The 13,675-nt window shown below is 46.2% G+C and overlaps 1 protein-coding gene across 1 annotated transcript; it reads right to left on the bottom strand.

Annotated features, from left to right (window-relative positions):
- Positions 1 to 1,824: 1,824 nt before the first annotated feature.
- LOC132832931 (zinc-binding protein A33-like) lies at positions 1,825 to 13,193 on the bottom strand. The gene is made up of 6 exons (XM_060851173.1): positions 13,041 to 13,193; positions 12,708 to 12,794; positions 12,393 to 12,626; positions 11,497 to 11,519; positions 3,290 to 3,432; positions 1,825 to 2,369 (listed from the first exon to the last, which is right to left on the bottom strand). Exons 1-6 carry the CDS (start codon positions 13,191 to 13,193, stop codon positions 1,825 to 1,827), a joined length of 1,185 nt encoding a protein of 394 aa, XP_060707156.1.
- Positions 13,194 to 13,675: the final 482 nt, after the last annotated feature.

The raw sequence follows: 13,675 nt of genomic DNA, 5'->3' as shown, positions 1-13,675 counted from the left end.
TTTCTTCCTGATGTTGGAAATTGAATGAAGGTTCATACACCTTGTGTCTTTGACTGCGTCTCACATCTGCACACACGTAACATGGGTGCTGGGGAAAAATAAGCACTACTGCAATTAGACGGCAGTGTCGGGGTGGGGCGGGGAAACAAGAGTGTCAGCTGTCCTGCTCACTCTGAGAGCTGCATCTGAGGGAACTGGATCAGTGTTGAGGAGTGAAAGGCTGATCTTTTCCCTACATTAAAAGAGAAGAGGAGACTGATTCTGTGTCCTCGTGTTAAGGGGGAGTGTATTTTGAGGTTCTTTGTTTCCTTTCTTTATAGTTTATTGAGATTCTTCGCTTGTTTGTTTTTCTAGTTTTCCGCAATAAATAAATAAATTACAAACTGGCCATAAACAGGTCCAGGCACCGGGCCGTGGAAGGGGTCATTAGGACTGATTGTTTGCCCCTCTTCCACAGTGATGTAGGAACCCGAGTGTCTCTGGAGAAGGAGCATGCGGTGTCCACCAACACCCTTGAGCTGTTCAAGGAGAGGTGGGTACCGCAGGGAGTGGAGTGTTTCATTTCCCCCTCCAACTCTATTTTGATTCACTTTTTTGATCATGCAGCACTATATCCAAGATATAAGGGGTTTAATCACATGTATGTGGGAGCAGTTCAAAGGTTTTTCACTGAATTACAAACAGTCATGGCATTTATACACAACATACATTCACAAAACATACAGTTACACACCTCCATCCAGGAGGACAGTCCACTTGTCACTAACCTCGGTACATATTAAACGGAGTTTTGTTTTTCACATTGCAGGAGTTGGTTGTGTTTTTTTTCAAATGGAAATGGAAGAAATCAAGTTCCTGATATTATGTGTAACATGTATGTAATTTCTCCTTTTCTGATAAGCCGAAGTGAAAGAAAACACGTCAGCTTCTTGATGTTCTCAATGAAATGAAATATATCTGTAAAGTCGATATCTGTATAAATAGACATTTACACTAAGCTAGTCCCAGAAGTAAGAAACTTTAATAAATAATACTTTACAGAATAAGTATAGAATCCTTATGGAATTATTGGACACAGCATGAGGCCACTTTGGCAGATAAACTGTTTCCTTTCTCTCTCTTGAAAACACAGACTCCCTGGAAATGTTTAGGTTCCCTGATTCCGATTTCCACATTGACATCCCTAAGCTGGTAGGACAGTGCCCTGCCCCCTCTCATCGATACAAGTGTCCGGTTGGGACTAAGAAATGACCCTCAGTATGAGGTAAGCTAAGAGGTGAGCTCGAGCTGAAATGATGGACAAGGGGAGAGGTGACCACCCTGACATCCGAGGTAGCTGTCCTGTATTCACTGGGGAGAAGGTTTGACCATGTGATGCTGACACAGGGTGACTTCCCAGCCTCTGGAAATGAAGCCATTAACTGGAGCTCGGAGACAGGGGCAATCCTGATCAGGCAGCTGTCTTCTTCAGATTGAAGATGGAGCCAGGAAAATGAAGGGAGACTGAGGGAAGAGCTCACTAAAACTTCATCTCATCATCAGAGGTATCAGATGAAGTCATAGGTCAGAGGTGAAGTTGGGGTCGGGGTGAAGTTGGGGTCAGGGGTGAAGTTGGGGTCAGGGGTCAAGGGTCAGGTGGGGTAGTTGGGAGGGTCAGGGTTGATGCTGGTCTGGGTCAGAGAATGCAGTTGTCGGTTGGTCAGTTTTGGTGGGAGATGTTGGTGGAGGATGGGTGTTTCATGCATATCTTTTGGGGTCAGTCCCATCTCTGACTCTCTGGAGATCAGAAGGTCTGTCCCACTATGACATTAGGGGATGGCGCTGTCAGTGACTTTTAATGTTACAGATTCTCAGCGGTTTTTTATCAAGTCCCGGATGGAATATGGGAACGATTCTCTCAGCGAATTTGTGGGTGAAAGTGTGGAGATGGGACATATCGTCTGCATCATAAAATGACACCTGTCCACCCTCATAGTCCAGGAACACACCAACCTTCTGGGGTTTCTCACTCGGGGGAAGAGGTGTCGGTGAGGGAAAGGTACTGACCAAATAACGACCGAGGCGATCTCGATACATACACCAGAATCCAGTCTCAGGGCTCGGGATGGATACTCGTTTTCTCTCAGCAGTCTCGCGGGTCACACCCAGAGCCCATTCCTTCCCGTCTCCCACCTCCACTTCCCAGTAATGTCTCCCTGAGGTGAATCCCTCTGAGCCCCGGACACAGAATGAAGGATCAAACCTCTCCAATTTGTACAGGGATCGGAAATGGAAGCTGTCACTGTCTCTGAGTCTCACACTGGTCCGGTCCTCATTCACAATGAAATCAGGATGGGCTGTGTCCGGATCCAGGGTCAGAGAGGCTGGAACTAAGAGAAATACAAATAACAGTCAGTCATTGAGTTTCTCGCTGAGTTTTATTCAAACTCTTCCTTTATAAAGAGCTCACTGGGGGCATTCCCGGGAATTCGGGTGTATGTAAATGACTCCAGGTTGACCCCTCCTGGGATCACTCTGCCTGTCCAACCCGGTGAGAGCTGAGTGGGGACTGGGAGCATGTTGTGTTTTATTTTTACCTTCCCTCAGCCACCCAATCCTGCTTCCTGCTTCAATCCCGACCTAATACAAGGAATCCTGTGTCCCTCAGAGCCCTGGGCTTCTCAGTGATTGTAGAGTGAGGCCCAGACCTTTATAAATCTTCCAGGAACCAGGGCCAAGAGGCTCTGATACGGCAAAGAGAGACCATCTCAACCCTGGAGGTATCAGCTCCGTTATCCCACATCCCCAATCAGTGTGATTGATGGGGGAGAGGGACAGACTCCACACAGGAAGGGAAGAAGATTCCAGTAGATTGGAAAACAGCATATGTGGCACCTCTGTTTAAAAAAAGGAATTAGATGGAGATCCAAGATGGCAGCATCCTGTTAGAAGTTAAAAATCACACCACACCAGATTATAGTCCAACAGGTTTAATTGAAAGTGCTGCTCCTTCATCGGGCGGTTGTAATTTTTAACTTTGTACACCCCAGTCCAACACCAGCATCTTCAAATCATGGCATCCTGTTAGAATCGCATTTGCTGGACTCCACGCTGCAACACTGATTGGACAAAGCCAGAACCCATTCAAAACACTTCACTGTGCATAAAAACACAGTAAAGGAGCTGGAAACCTGAAAAATGTTACTTACCGTTGTCCTTGCAGCTGGAGAATGCTGAAGAAAGGAGGAAGCTCCCCTGGGGACCAGGTCGGGGGTCTTGCCCAACCCATTGAAACAGCAGGCTTTCTTACTCACCAGGCCTTGGTTGAGGAGCTGACCAAATCCCGTGAGGTCCTGGGGAGGCAGATCCAGGAACAAATTGAAGAGAAGCTGGCTGTTGTATCTGCTATGCTTCAAGACCTGGGAAAGAGGACCGATGCACTCGAGCACTGGGCTGCAGGGGTAGAGGCAGAGAACTGATTCCTCCAAGAGCCGGATTGAAGCCCTGGAAACACAGGTCCGGGGTCTGTTGGGTCGGGCAGATGATCTCGAAAACAGAAGCAGAAGAAAGGACCTGTGCATTGTTGATATATCAGAGGGGACGGAACGTGAGCAGCCGGTGGAGTTCTTCGAGAAGTGATTCCCAGAATTCCTTGGTTTGGAGGCTCAGAGGGGAGGATAACAAGTCAAAGAGCCCATCGGATCGCGGCATGAAAACCAGCAGATCAGCGCCCACGCCCTGTCCTGGTGAGGTTCTATCATGGAAGCCTCTAGAGCTCGGGGAGGGACCTGAAGGCCTTGATATGTGACGGCTCCAGGGTCATGTTTTTTCAAGACTTCTGGGCGGCAGTGGTCCAGAAAAGGAAGTCCAACAATGGCGTCAAGAGGAGATTGAGAGAGCTTAGGATCCAATATTCTTTCAGGTATCCAGTGGTGCTTCGGATCAATCATAATGAATCCATCCATTTGTTTGACTCATCAGAGAAAGCGAAAACCTTTGTGGGCATGCTAACTTAGGGCAAACAGCTGAATAGGCATAGAGGACAGAGCTGCTCAGGTTTGCTCTAAGGACTTGGTGGAGTCTCCCTTCTGGTATTAAATTGTGTGAAATGATGTCCAAGATGGATAGAGTATTTATTTCTCATTTCTAAGTTGTTAAGTGATGGGTGACATATTTATTTATTTTTAGTTTACTTGTCTATAGTACCAACCTTGCTCTTGGGTATTTTTTTTTCTCTCTACGGGGTTGTCGATGTATGTGGTGTGATCCTAGCTGGTAGGAGTTGAGAGGGCGGTTGGGATGGTTAGTAGGGATTTTGGATGTGTAGGTACCCCCTTCAAATGGGAGGTAAATTCCGCCAATTTGGCAATTGTTTTGTTTTTCAGGTTTTTCTTTATATAGTTTTTATAAGTTTTGTAGATTTGTTAGATGTAATTATTTTAGTCTGTGTAATTTTGGGGTTCTATAGATTCTTTTGCATTAAAGCTCAGCGATCTGTAGTTTGGGTTCCTCCTCCCTGGAGTCTAGATGGTGCTGTGGAAGGTTATGGCTAAGGATGTGTTTAAGTGGTGTACTTGGAATATTAAGGGGAGTCACTCACCTGTCAAGAGGAAGAAGGCAGTTTCCAGCCTTAACAGGGAGCGGGTGGATGTTACCCTATTCCAAGAAACACACTTGGATGATGCAGAACATTTGAAGCAACAGAATGGGTATGACTGGGTTTATGTTTCATCTTTCAATACAAGGAGTAGAGGGGTGGCCATTTTAATCAGAAAAAAATCTCCCATTTATGTTATTAGAGTGTATTAATGACACACACAGGAGATTTGTAATCCTTAAAATTTTGATACCTTGCGAAGATTACGGGTCTTAAATGTTTACTGTCCCCTGGCCCACTCCCTTAAATTCTCAACAGATGCACTTTCTACACTGGTTAACCTGGTATCTCAACATATCATCGTAGGAGGGCATTTCAATGCTTCATTGACTCTGCAGTAGACAGATTGCCCAAAGACCCACCAATATATTCTTTGCGATCTAAACTATTAAGGGATTTGTGAGCTGGATTGGGGTCGGTAGATGTTTGGAGGCACCTTCACCCCACTGGCAGGGACTTCACGTTCTTCTTGAACCCACATCAACCCCATACCAGGATTGATCCTTCTCTGACACCCCGTAGCACATCTGGGCTCAGTAGCATCACGTACAATTGGCAATATCATGATTTCCAATCATGCCCCAGTGTATTTAATAGTTAAGAGTAAGGATACAGTGGTAGGCCTGAGGCACTGGCGACTGGACCTCTTCATCCATAAGGGTAGTAAGTTTATTGAATTCTTTTCTACAGAGGTAAGGGCTTTCTTAGTCATTAATTCAGGCTCCTCCAGTCGCCCATCCATTCTTTGGGAAACAGCTAAGGTCTATGCTAGGGAGTTGGTTAATTCCTATCCAGCCAATAAGAAGCGTCAGACAGGTGAGCAGCAATGCTTGCTCGAGTTGCATCTAAAAGTAGTTGAGAAGGCATACTATGACAGGCTCTCACTGGTTAAACTGCAGAGGATCACGACACCTAGTCTGCACTGAACTCTGTGCTCACACAGATTCTGGATTAGTGGTGCTGGAAGAGCACAGCAGTCCAGGCAGCATCTGAGGAGCAGTAAAATCGACGATTCGGGCAAAAGCCCTTCATCAGGAGTACAGGCAGAGAGCCTGAAGGGTGGAGTGATAAATGAGAGGAGGGTGGGGGTGGGGAGAAAGTAGCATAGAGTACAATAGGTGAGTGGGGGGGGGTGGATGAAGGTGATAGGTCGGGAGGGGGGGAAGGGTGAAGTGGATAGGTGGAAAAGAAGGTAGGCAGGTAAGAAGAGTCATGGGGACAGTGCTGAGCTGGAAATTTGGAACTAGGGTGAGATGGGGAAGGGGAAATGAGGAAAACTGTTGAAGTCCACATTGATGCCCTGGGGTTACAGTGTTCCGAGGTGGAAGATGAGGCGTTCTTCCTCCAGCATCTGGTGGTGAGCGAGCGGCGGTGAAGGAGGCCCAGGACCTCCATGTCCTTGGCTGAGTGGGAGGGGGAGTTGAAATGTTGGGCCACAGGGTGGTGGGGTTGATTGGTGCGGGTGTCCCGGAGATTTTCCCTAAAGCGCTCTGCTAGGAGGTGTCCAGTCTCCCCAATGTAGAGGAGACCGCATAGGGAGCAACGGATACAATAAATGATATTGGTGGATGTGCAGGTAAAACTTTGATGGATGTGAAAGGCTCCTTTAGGGCCTTGGATGGAGGTGAGAGAGGAGGTGTGGGCGCAGGTTTTGCAATTCCTGAGGTGGCAGGGGAAGGTGCCAGGGTTGAAGGGGGGCATGGACCTGACCAGGTAGTCACGGAGGGAACGGTCTTTGCGGAAGGCGGAAAGAGGTGGGGAGGGAAATATATCCCTGGTAGTGGGGTCTTTTTGGAGGTGGCGGAAATGTCGACAGGTGCTGTGGTTTATGCGAAGGTTGGTGGGATGGAAGGTGAGCACCAGGGGCATTCTGTCCTTGTTACGGTTGGAGGGGTGAGGTCTGAGGGCGGAGATGCGGGATGTGGGCGAGATGCGTTAGAGGGCATCTTTAACCACGTGGGAAGGGAAATTGTGATCTCTAAAGAAGGAGGCCATCTGGTGTGTTCTGTGGTGGAACTGATCATCCTGGGAGCAGATACGGTGGAGGCGGAGGAATTGGGAATACGGGATGGCATTTTTGCAGGAGATAGGGTGGGGAGAGATGTAATCCAGGTAACTGTGGGTGTCGGTGGGTTTTTAAAAAATTTTGGTATCAAGTCGGTCGTTATTAATGGAGATGGAGAGGTCCAGGAAGGGGAGGGAGGTGTCAGAGATGGTCCTGGTAAATTTAAGGTCAGGGTGGAATGTGTTGGTGATGTTGATGAATTGCTCAACCTCCTCGCGGGAGTATGAGGTGGCGCCAATGCAGTCATCAATGTCGCGGAGGAAGAGGTGAGGAGTGGTGCCGGTGTAATTACGGAAGATCGACAGTTCTATGTAGCCAACGCTGGCTACATAGAACAGTCCATCTCCCGGAATTACACCAGTGCCACTCCCGACCTCTTCCTCCGCGACATTAATGAGTGCATTGGCGCCACATCATACTCCCGCGAGGAGGTTGAGCAATTCATCAACATCACCAACACATTCCACCCTGACCTTAAATTTACCAGGACCATCTCTGACACCTCCCTCCCCTTCCTGGACCTCTCCATCTCCATTAATGATGACCGACTTGATACCAAAATTTTTTACAAACCCACCGACTCCCACAGCTACCTGGATTACACCTCTTCCCACCCTACCTCCTGCAAAAATGCTATCCCGTATTCCCAATTCCTCCGCCTCCGCCGTATCTGCTCCCAGGAGGACCAGTTCCACCACAGAACACACCAGATGGCCTCCTTCTTTGGAGATCGCAATTTCCCTTCCCATGTGGTTAAAGATGCCCTCTAACGCATCTCGCCCACATCCCGCACCTCCGCCCTCAGACCCCACCTTTCCAACCATAACAAGGACAGAATGCCCCTGGTGCTCACCTTCCACCCCACCAACCTTCGCATAAGCCACAGCACCTGTCGACATTTCCGCCACCTCCAAACAGACCCCACCACCAGGGATATATTTCCCTCCCCACCCCTTTCCGCCTTCCACAGAGACTGTTCCCTCCGTGAGTACCTGGTCAGATCCATACCCCCCTTCAACCTACCCTCCCATCCTGGCACCTTTCCCTGCCACCTCAGGAATTGCAAAACCTGTGCCCACACCTCCTCCCTCACCTCCATCCAAGGCCATAAAGGAGCCTTCCACATCCATCAAAGTTTTACCTGCACATCCACCAATATCATTTATTGTATCCGTTGCTCCCGATGCGGTCTCCTCTACATTGGGGAGACTGGACACCTCCCATCAGAGCGCTTTAGGGAACATCTCCAGGAAACCCGCACCAATCAACCACACCGCCCTGTGGCCCAACATTTCAACTTCCCCTCCCACTCTGCCGAGGACATGGAGGTCCTGGGCCTCCTTCACCGCTGCTCCCTCACCACCAGATGCCTGGTGGAAGAACGCCTCATCTTCCACCTCGGAACACTTCAACCCCAGGGCATCAATGTGGACTTCAACAGTTTCCTCATTTCCCCTTCCCCCACCTAGTTCCAAACTTCCAGCTCAGCACTGTCCCCATGACTTGTCCTACCTGCCTATCTTCTTTTCCACCTATCCACTCCACCCTCCTCCCTGACCTATCACCTTCATCTCCTCCCCAACTCAACTATTGTACTCTATGCTACTTTCTCCCCACCCCACCCTCCTCTCACTTATCTCTCCACCCTTCAGGCTCTCTGCCTGTATTCCTTTTGAAGGGCTTTTGCCCAAACATCAATTTTATTGCTCCTCGGATGCTGCCTGAACTGCTGTGCTCTTCCAGCCCCACTAATCCAGGATCTGGTTTCCAGCTTCTGCAGTCATTGGTTTTACCCTCTATGCTCACACAGACAGTCAAGAAGGAGCTTACATTTGTAAAGCAAAGGCTGTTTGAGCATGGGCAAGTACCCAGCATACCTTCCAAGGAAACGGAGTGCCCCCAAACCATTACCTCGATCAGAGAGGACACTGGAAATTTGACCTATGATTCTATAAAAGGATTAATGTAGCATTCCAGAAACTTTCCACTGAATTATATCAACCTGAAAGCTGTGAGAGTGAGTGTGTTAGGATGGAGTCCTTTTTTAAGAATTTGGACCTTCCAGGAGTGACTTCTGAACAAGACTCTCTCCTCAATGCCCCTTCGTCAGAGTGAGAGGTGCAGGAGGCTATGAGGCAGCTCCAGAATGGGAAGGCGCCAAGTCCCGGCAAGCTCCCCAATGAGTTCTATAACGAATTTATAAGTATATTGTCAGGGCCAAGGCCTAGTATGTTTCATGACTCACATAGTTGTGGCCTCCTCCCACCATCTCTCTCATTCTTAAAGAAAGGGAAGGCCCAGGAGGATTGTGCTTCCTGTAGACCCATCTCACTCCTGAATGTTGATTTCAAAATTCTATCCAAGACTCTGGCATGAAGGCTAGAAACTGTACTACTCTCCGTCATTAAGGATGACCAGACCATAAAAGGTCGCAGATTGGCAGATAATGTCTGGAGATTACTTAACATGATCCAAGTATGTCAACAGCAATCAGTCCAGGGATTGATGATCTCTTTAGATGTGGAAAAGGTGTTTTTATCATGGTCGAGTGACTATATCTTTTTCATACTTTGAAGCAGTTTGGCCTGGGAGAGACCTTCATCAGGTGAGTGGAGGTTTTGTACAGTGATCCTCTTACCGCAGTCCTCACCAATGGTGTATACTTAAGCAATTTTAATATTTGTAGGGGCAGTCGACAGGGCAGTCCCTTGTCACCATTGCTTTTCATATTGGTGATCGAACCACTGGCGGAGGCATTACATAGGGATCCCAATATAACCCCTCCAGAAATGGGGAAGAAGTCTCATAAGTTCTCACTGTATGCAGATGACATTCTTGTCTTTTTATCAAACCCACCAGTTTCAGTGCCACACCTGATACAATGCGTCAACTTATCTGGGGCTTCTCGGATTATAAGATCGATTTTGCGAAGTCAGAGACCATGCCCATGAGTGGTCTCCCAAGACTGTCTGATCTTGAGGGAAGATTTCCATTCCCCTTTAGATGGTCTCCGGAGGCTTTCTCTACTTCGACATATTTATTACTCCCGTTTTTGATTGGCTATTTAGAGCCAGTTTGCTCAATTATTCAACAGAATCAGGCAGGACCTTCGTAAATGGGAGGCTCTTCCGATCTCTTGGTTAGGTCGGATAGCCCTCATTAAAGTGAACATTCTGCCCTGCCTATTGTATCCTGTGCAAAATTTTCCTCTGCTTTTTACTAAGCAAATATTTAGAAGACTGAATGGCTGGTTTAGTTCTTTTATCTGGTTTTGCAAGTGGCCCTTAATTAAATTGGCTAAATTGCAGTTCCCTTACAGACTGGGAGGAGTGGGCCTCCATCATATCAGAAACCATCAACTAAGATTGTTGCAGTCTTATGTGAATGATTGAACCCAAGGGGACCCTCACGCACTTTGGTTGGACATCGAAGCATCTCAGGAAGATGCCCTCTTTACTAGCCTGCTGTTCTTAGACAAAATGAGAACAGTTAAGGAACATTGCCATAGGTCAATAGTGGCTGAAAAATGTGTTGCTGGAAAAGCGCAGCAGATCAGGCAGCAACAAAGGAGCAGAAGAATCGATGTTTTGGGCATAAGTCCTGCTTCAGGTCAATAGTCATCAATACTGTCAAGGCTTGGAGGGCAATGAGTCAGGGTGAGGGCAATATTGCCAAAACATCATTTTTGATACCCATAGTTGGTATGCCCGGCTTTCAGCCAGGGTTGATGGATTCTGGGTTTAAACTATGGGCAGCTAGAGGTGTGTCTTGCCTGGGTGATTTATTCAAAGGGGACACATTGATGTCCTTTGAGAAGCTGGCTCAGAAATACAATTGCCCAGTAGGGACCTCCTTCATTTCTTTCAAATTAGAAACTTCATACAAAAAGAGACTGCACTTCTAACTGATCCTTATAGGATTGACATGGAGGAGAGGGTGTTGAGTGCTGAGAATACATTACCTGTTGGCAATGCTTATCATCTATTGGGAGAGGGTCCCTCGGATGAGAATGTTCAAAAATCATAATCCTTGGGGACACTTTCAGGAATTGGGTTCCAATCCAGAGCTTGCTCCCCCTGTACACTGTGAGCACCAGCTGACCCCATATTCCCCAGCACCTCCCCTCCCTCAGCAGGGACAGACAAAGTTCATTCCCAGGCCTCCTGTTCCCACCTTATTCATGGTCATGAGTGGGACACACAAGGTGGAGCTCCATCAGGGGAATGCTGTATTGTGGAAGGGGAAAGATCCCATTGGGAAGGAAAGGTGATGGGTTGGTATGGAGGAGGGGAAGCGTGTCTCTTGCTGAATGCTGCAATGTATTGCAGGTTTCCAGAGGCAGAGCTTCACCCAGGGCTCCATGTGAGGCTCAGGTCCAAGGAGCTGACATTTTCAGCTGAGGAGGTGAAGGTGATGGTTTTTGGAAGGGGATCTGGTATCTGAGCAGCACTTTAATTCCATTCAGGGTCACTTTTAACTGGGATCCTCAGCAACAATTCAGTCCAACTAATACTTTGCCAGATACAATCTAACTTACTTATCAAATGCAATAATTAAAAAACAGGAAATAAAAATATCTGATATTTACCAGGTTTAATGACATCAATTATTTCTCTCCACACTGCCAACTGGGAAAAGCTGTTGAAATTTCCATCAGACAAGCTGCTATCTGCTAATGGCAGTTTATTATAATCGTCACTAATCCTGCAAATATAAAACAATGAGTTATAAATTGACTAAATTGGCATCTCTAAGTTACTTTAATAAATTGTGCAGCATAAAGAGCATGTCCTACCTCCTTGTCCGAGATGTTTCCTCCTGAAATAAATCAAACACAAATCTGAGTTGAGAGACTGATTGTCTCTCGCCAAGCGGCAGCAACGATACAGACTGTTACAAGCTGCTGAGAACCTCCCTTTCACTCTACAGCTGACATACAGGGAGAACTGTACTGTTATTAAAACGACAGATAGATTGGAGATGGTTCAAGACTTTGAAGAATGATCCCAGAACTGATTGGATGCAACCATTAGAAAGACTAAAACAAATGATTAGTTCATCAGACACTAGACATTTCCATCAATGCTTCTCCCACACACAGTGGGCTGGACTGGGGAGAGGGAGCAGGGTTGGGAATGGGGACAGGAGAACCAACAGAACTGGTTTATTTCAGATCCTGTGAATTTAACAGAGGGACCTGACTTTATTTTCATTTTCCGTTTCCGGACACTGCCAGTCACACTGGGATCGGGAGAGTTTCAGCAGCAGCTTTTAGCTGATTTGGAAATGCCGGTGTTGGACTGAGGTGTACAAAGTTAAAAATCACACAACAGGTATATTTGGAAGCAGTAGTTTTCAGAGCGCTGCTCCTTCATCAGGTGATTGTTGAGTATAAGAGTGTAAGACATGGAGTTTTTAGCAAACGTTTGCAATGTAATGTAATTGAAATTATATATTGAAAAAGACCTGGATTATTTGGTAAATCTCTCATCTTTTAGAATGACCATGTTGGTTTCAGTTTTTCATATGTAAATGCCTTCAGTGGTATTAACTGATCCAAAGGGACAAAATAATCAATTATATTAAACCAGTTCTGAATTATTCAGAAATGATGCACATATTTCATAATCCTGGCCCATCATACAGTACTTGTGAATTTTTGCTGACCTAATCTGAAATGTAATGCCTCACCTTCAGAAATAAAACTTCATCTTCATATTCCATTTGTTCCTGTAACTTCGAGAGTTTTTTCTGATTACAATTTAACTTCTCCTGAATTTCTAGAAGATTTTTCTCTAATGGTTCTATAATCTTCTCTTCTTGTTCCCTGAGATCTTGGATTAAACGCTGCTCTTTCTCGGTGAGGAACTGGTGCATTTTAGCGAACGCGGATGTGATGTGGCTCTGCAGATCGCTCCCCTTTTCCTATAAAATGAAAGGTGAGAGATAAATAATGTTGCATTATTAAGGAAGAAAACTCCGACAATCATTTCAAGTAACGTTTACCTTAATTTCAGAAATCTTCTGTTTCTCTTTCTGTTCAGTTTCTCGAACGGCTGCTTCCTTCTCTGTGAGAGAACATGTCACCTTCTCCTGGAATTGGGAGAGAAGTAGATTCATAAACGTTTCACAAAAGTTATAGTGATCATAAGAAAAGTAACGACAGAATACAATTAGGCGAAAGTGAGGACTGCAGATGCTGGAGATTAGACTCCCCAGCTCCTCGGATGCTGCCTGACCTGCTGTACTTTTCCAGCACCACCCTCTCGAAATACAATACAAATGACACAACATGAAATGTGATGAAATAACTAGGAGATGAAAGTTATTTCGTTTTACCTTGTAGATTCCAACAGCTTTTTTAATCGAGATGAAATTGTGCTCGCTATGTTCTTGTGAATCTACACAAATCAGACAGATCAATTTCTTGTCAGTTTCACAAAACAGCTTCAGTGCTTCCTGATGTTTCTCACAGTCATGTTTCCTTGCCATCTTTTGTGGATTCTGATTGAATTTTCGAGCTTCCTCGGCCAGATTCGCTAAGACACAATTTACCCTGAGATTTCTTTCCCGAAACTCCTCTCTGCATAATGGGCAGGAGTTTATCTCCTTATTTTTCCAACTCTGGGTGATACAGGTGCGGCAGAAGCTGTGTTCACAACTCAGTGCTACTGGCTTCGTGAAGAAATCCTGACAAATGGGACAAATTAAATCCTCGATGAAACTCTGGACTTGTTGTCTGGAAACCGTGTTCATACTCAGCACTTCCTGATCCAAGCTGTTTTCAGTTTGTATATTCCAGTGCTGCTAAACAGCGGTAAGTCAGCAACTTCACATCGTAGTTTACTGCAAAATGGAAGAAATTGTTACTGGAACTCGCCTTGGTTCCAGCGACTATTTTAAAAATAAAACGGCAAAACTGAAAGCAAAGGAGAGGAAAAATCGGCAGAGAAGAAGTGAACTACAGTGACTAA

This window comes from Hemiscyllium ocellatum, chromosome 35 (assembly GCF_020745735.1).
Source record: "Hemiscyllium ocellatum isolate sHemOce1 chromosome 35, sHemOce1.pat.X.cur, whole genome shotgun sequence".
NCBI classification, from domain to species: Eukaryota; Metazoa; Chordata; class Chondrichthyes; order Orectolobiformes; family Hemiscylliidae; genus Hemiscyllium; species Hemiscyllium ocellatum.
The sequence above is the reverse complement of the archived record's forward strand: the minus strand, read 5'-3'. Positions and strand labels throughout refer to the sequence as shown.

What these genes read in the sequence shown, in the direction of transcription:
- LOC132832931 (XM_060851173.1), bottom strand. Translation starts at nt 13,193, where the DNA reads ATGGCAAGGAAACATGACTGTGAGAAACATCAGGAAGCACTGAAGCTG. An exon ending in AGAAGATTTCTGAAATTAAG is followed by an intron (nt 12,627 to 12,707) that starts GTAAACGTTACT and finishes TTCATTTTATAG; the next exon opens with GAAAAGGGGAGCGATCTGCA. An exon ending in CCTCAACCAAGGCCTGGTGA is followed by an intron (nt 2,370 to 3,289) that starts GTAAGAAAGCCT and finishes TATTTCTCTTAG; the next exon opens with TTCCAGCCTCTCTGACCCTG.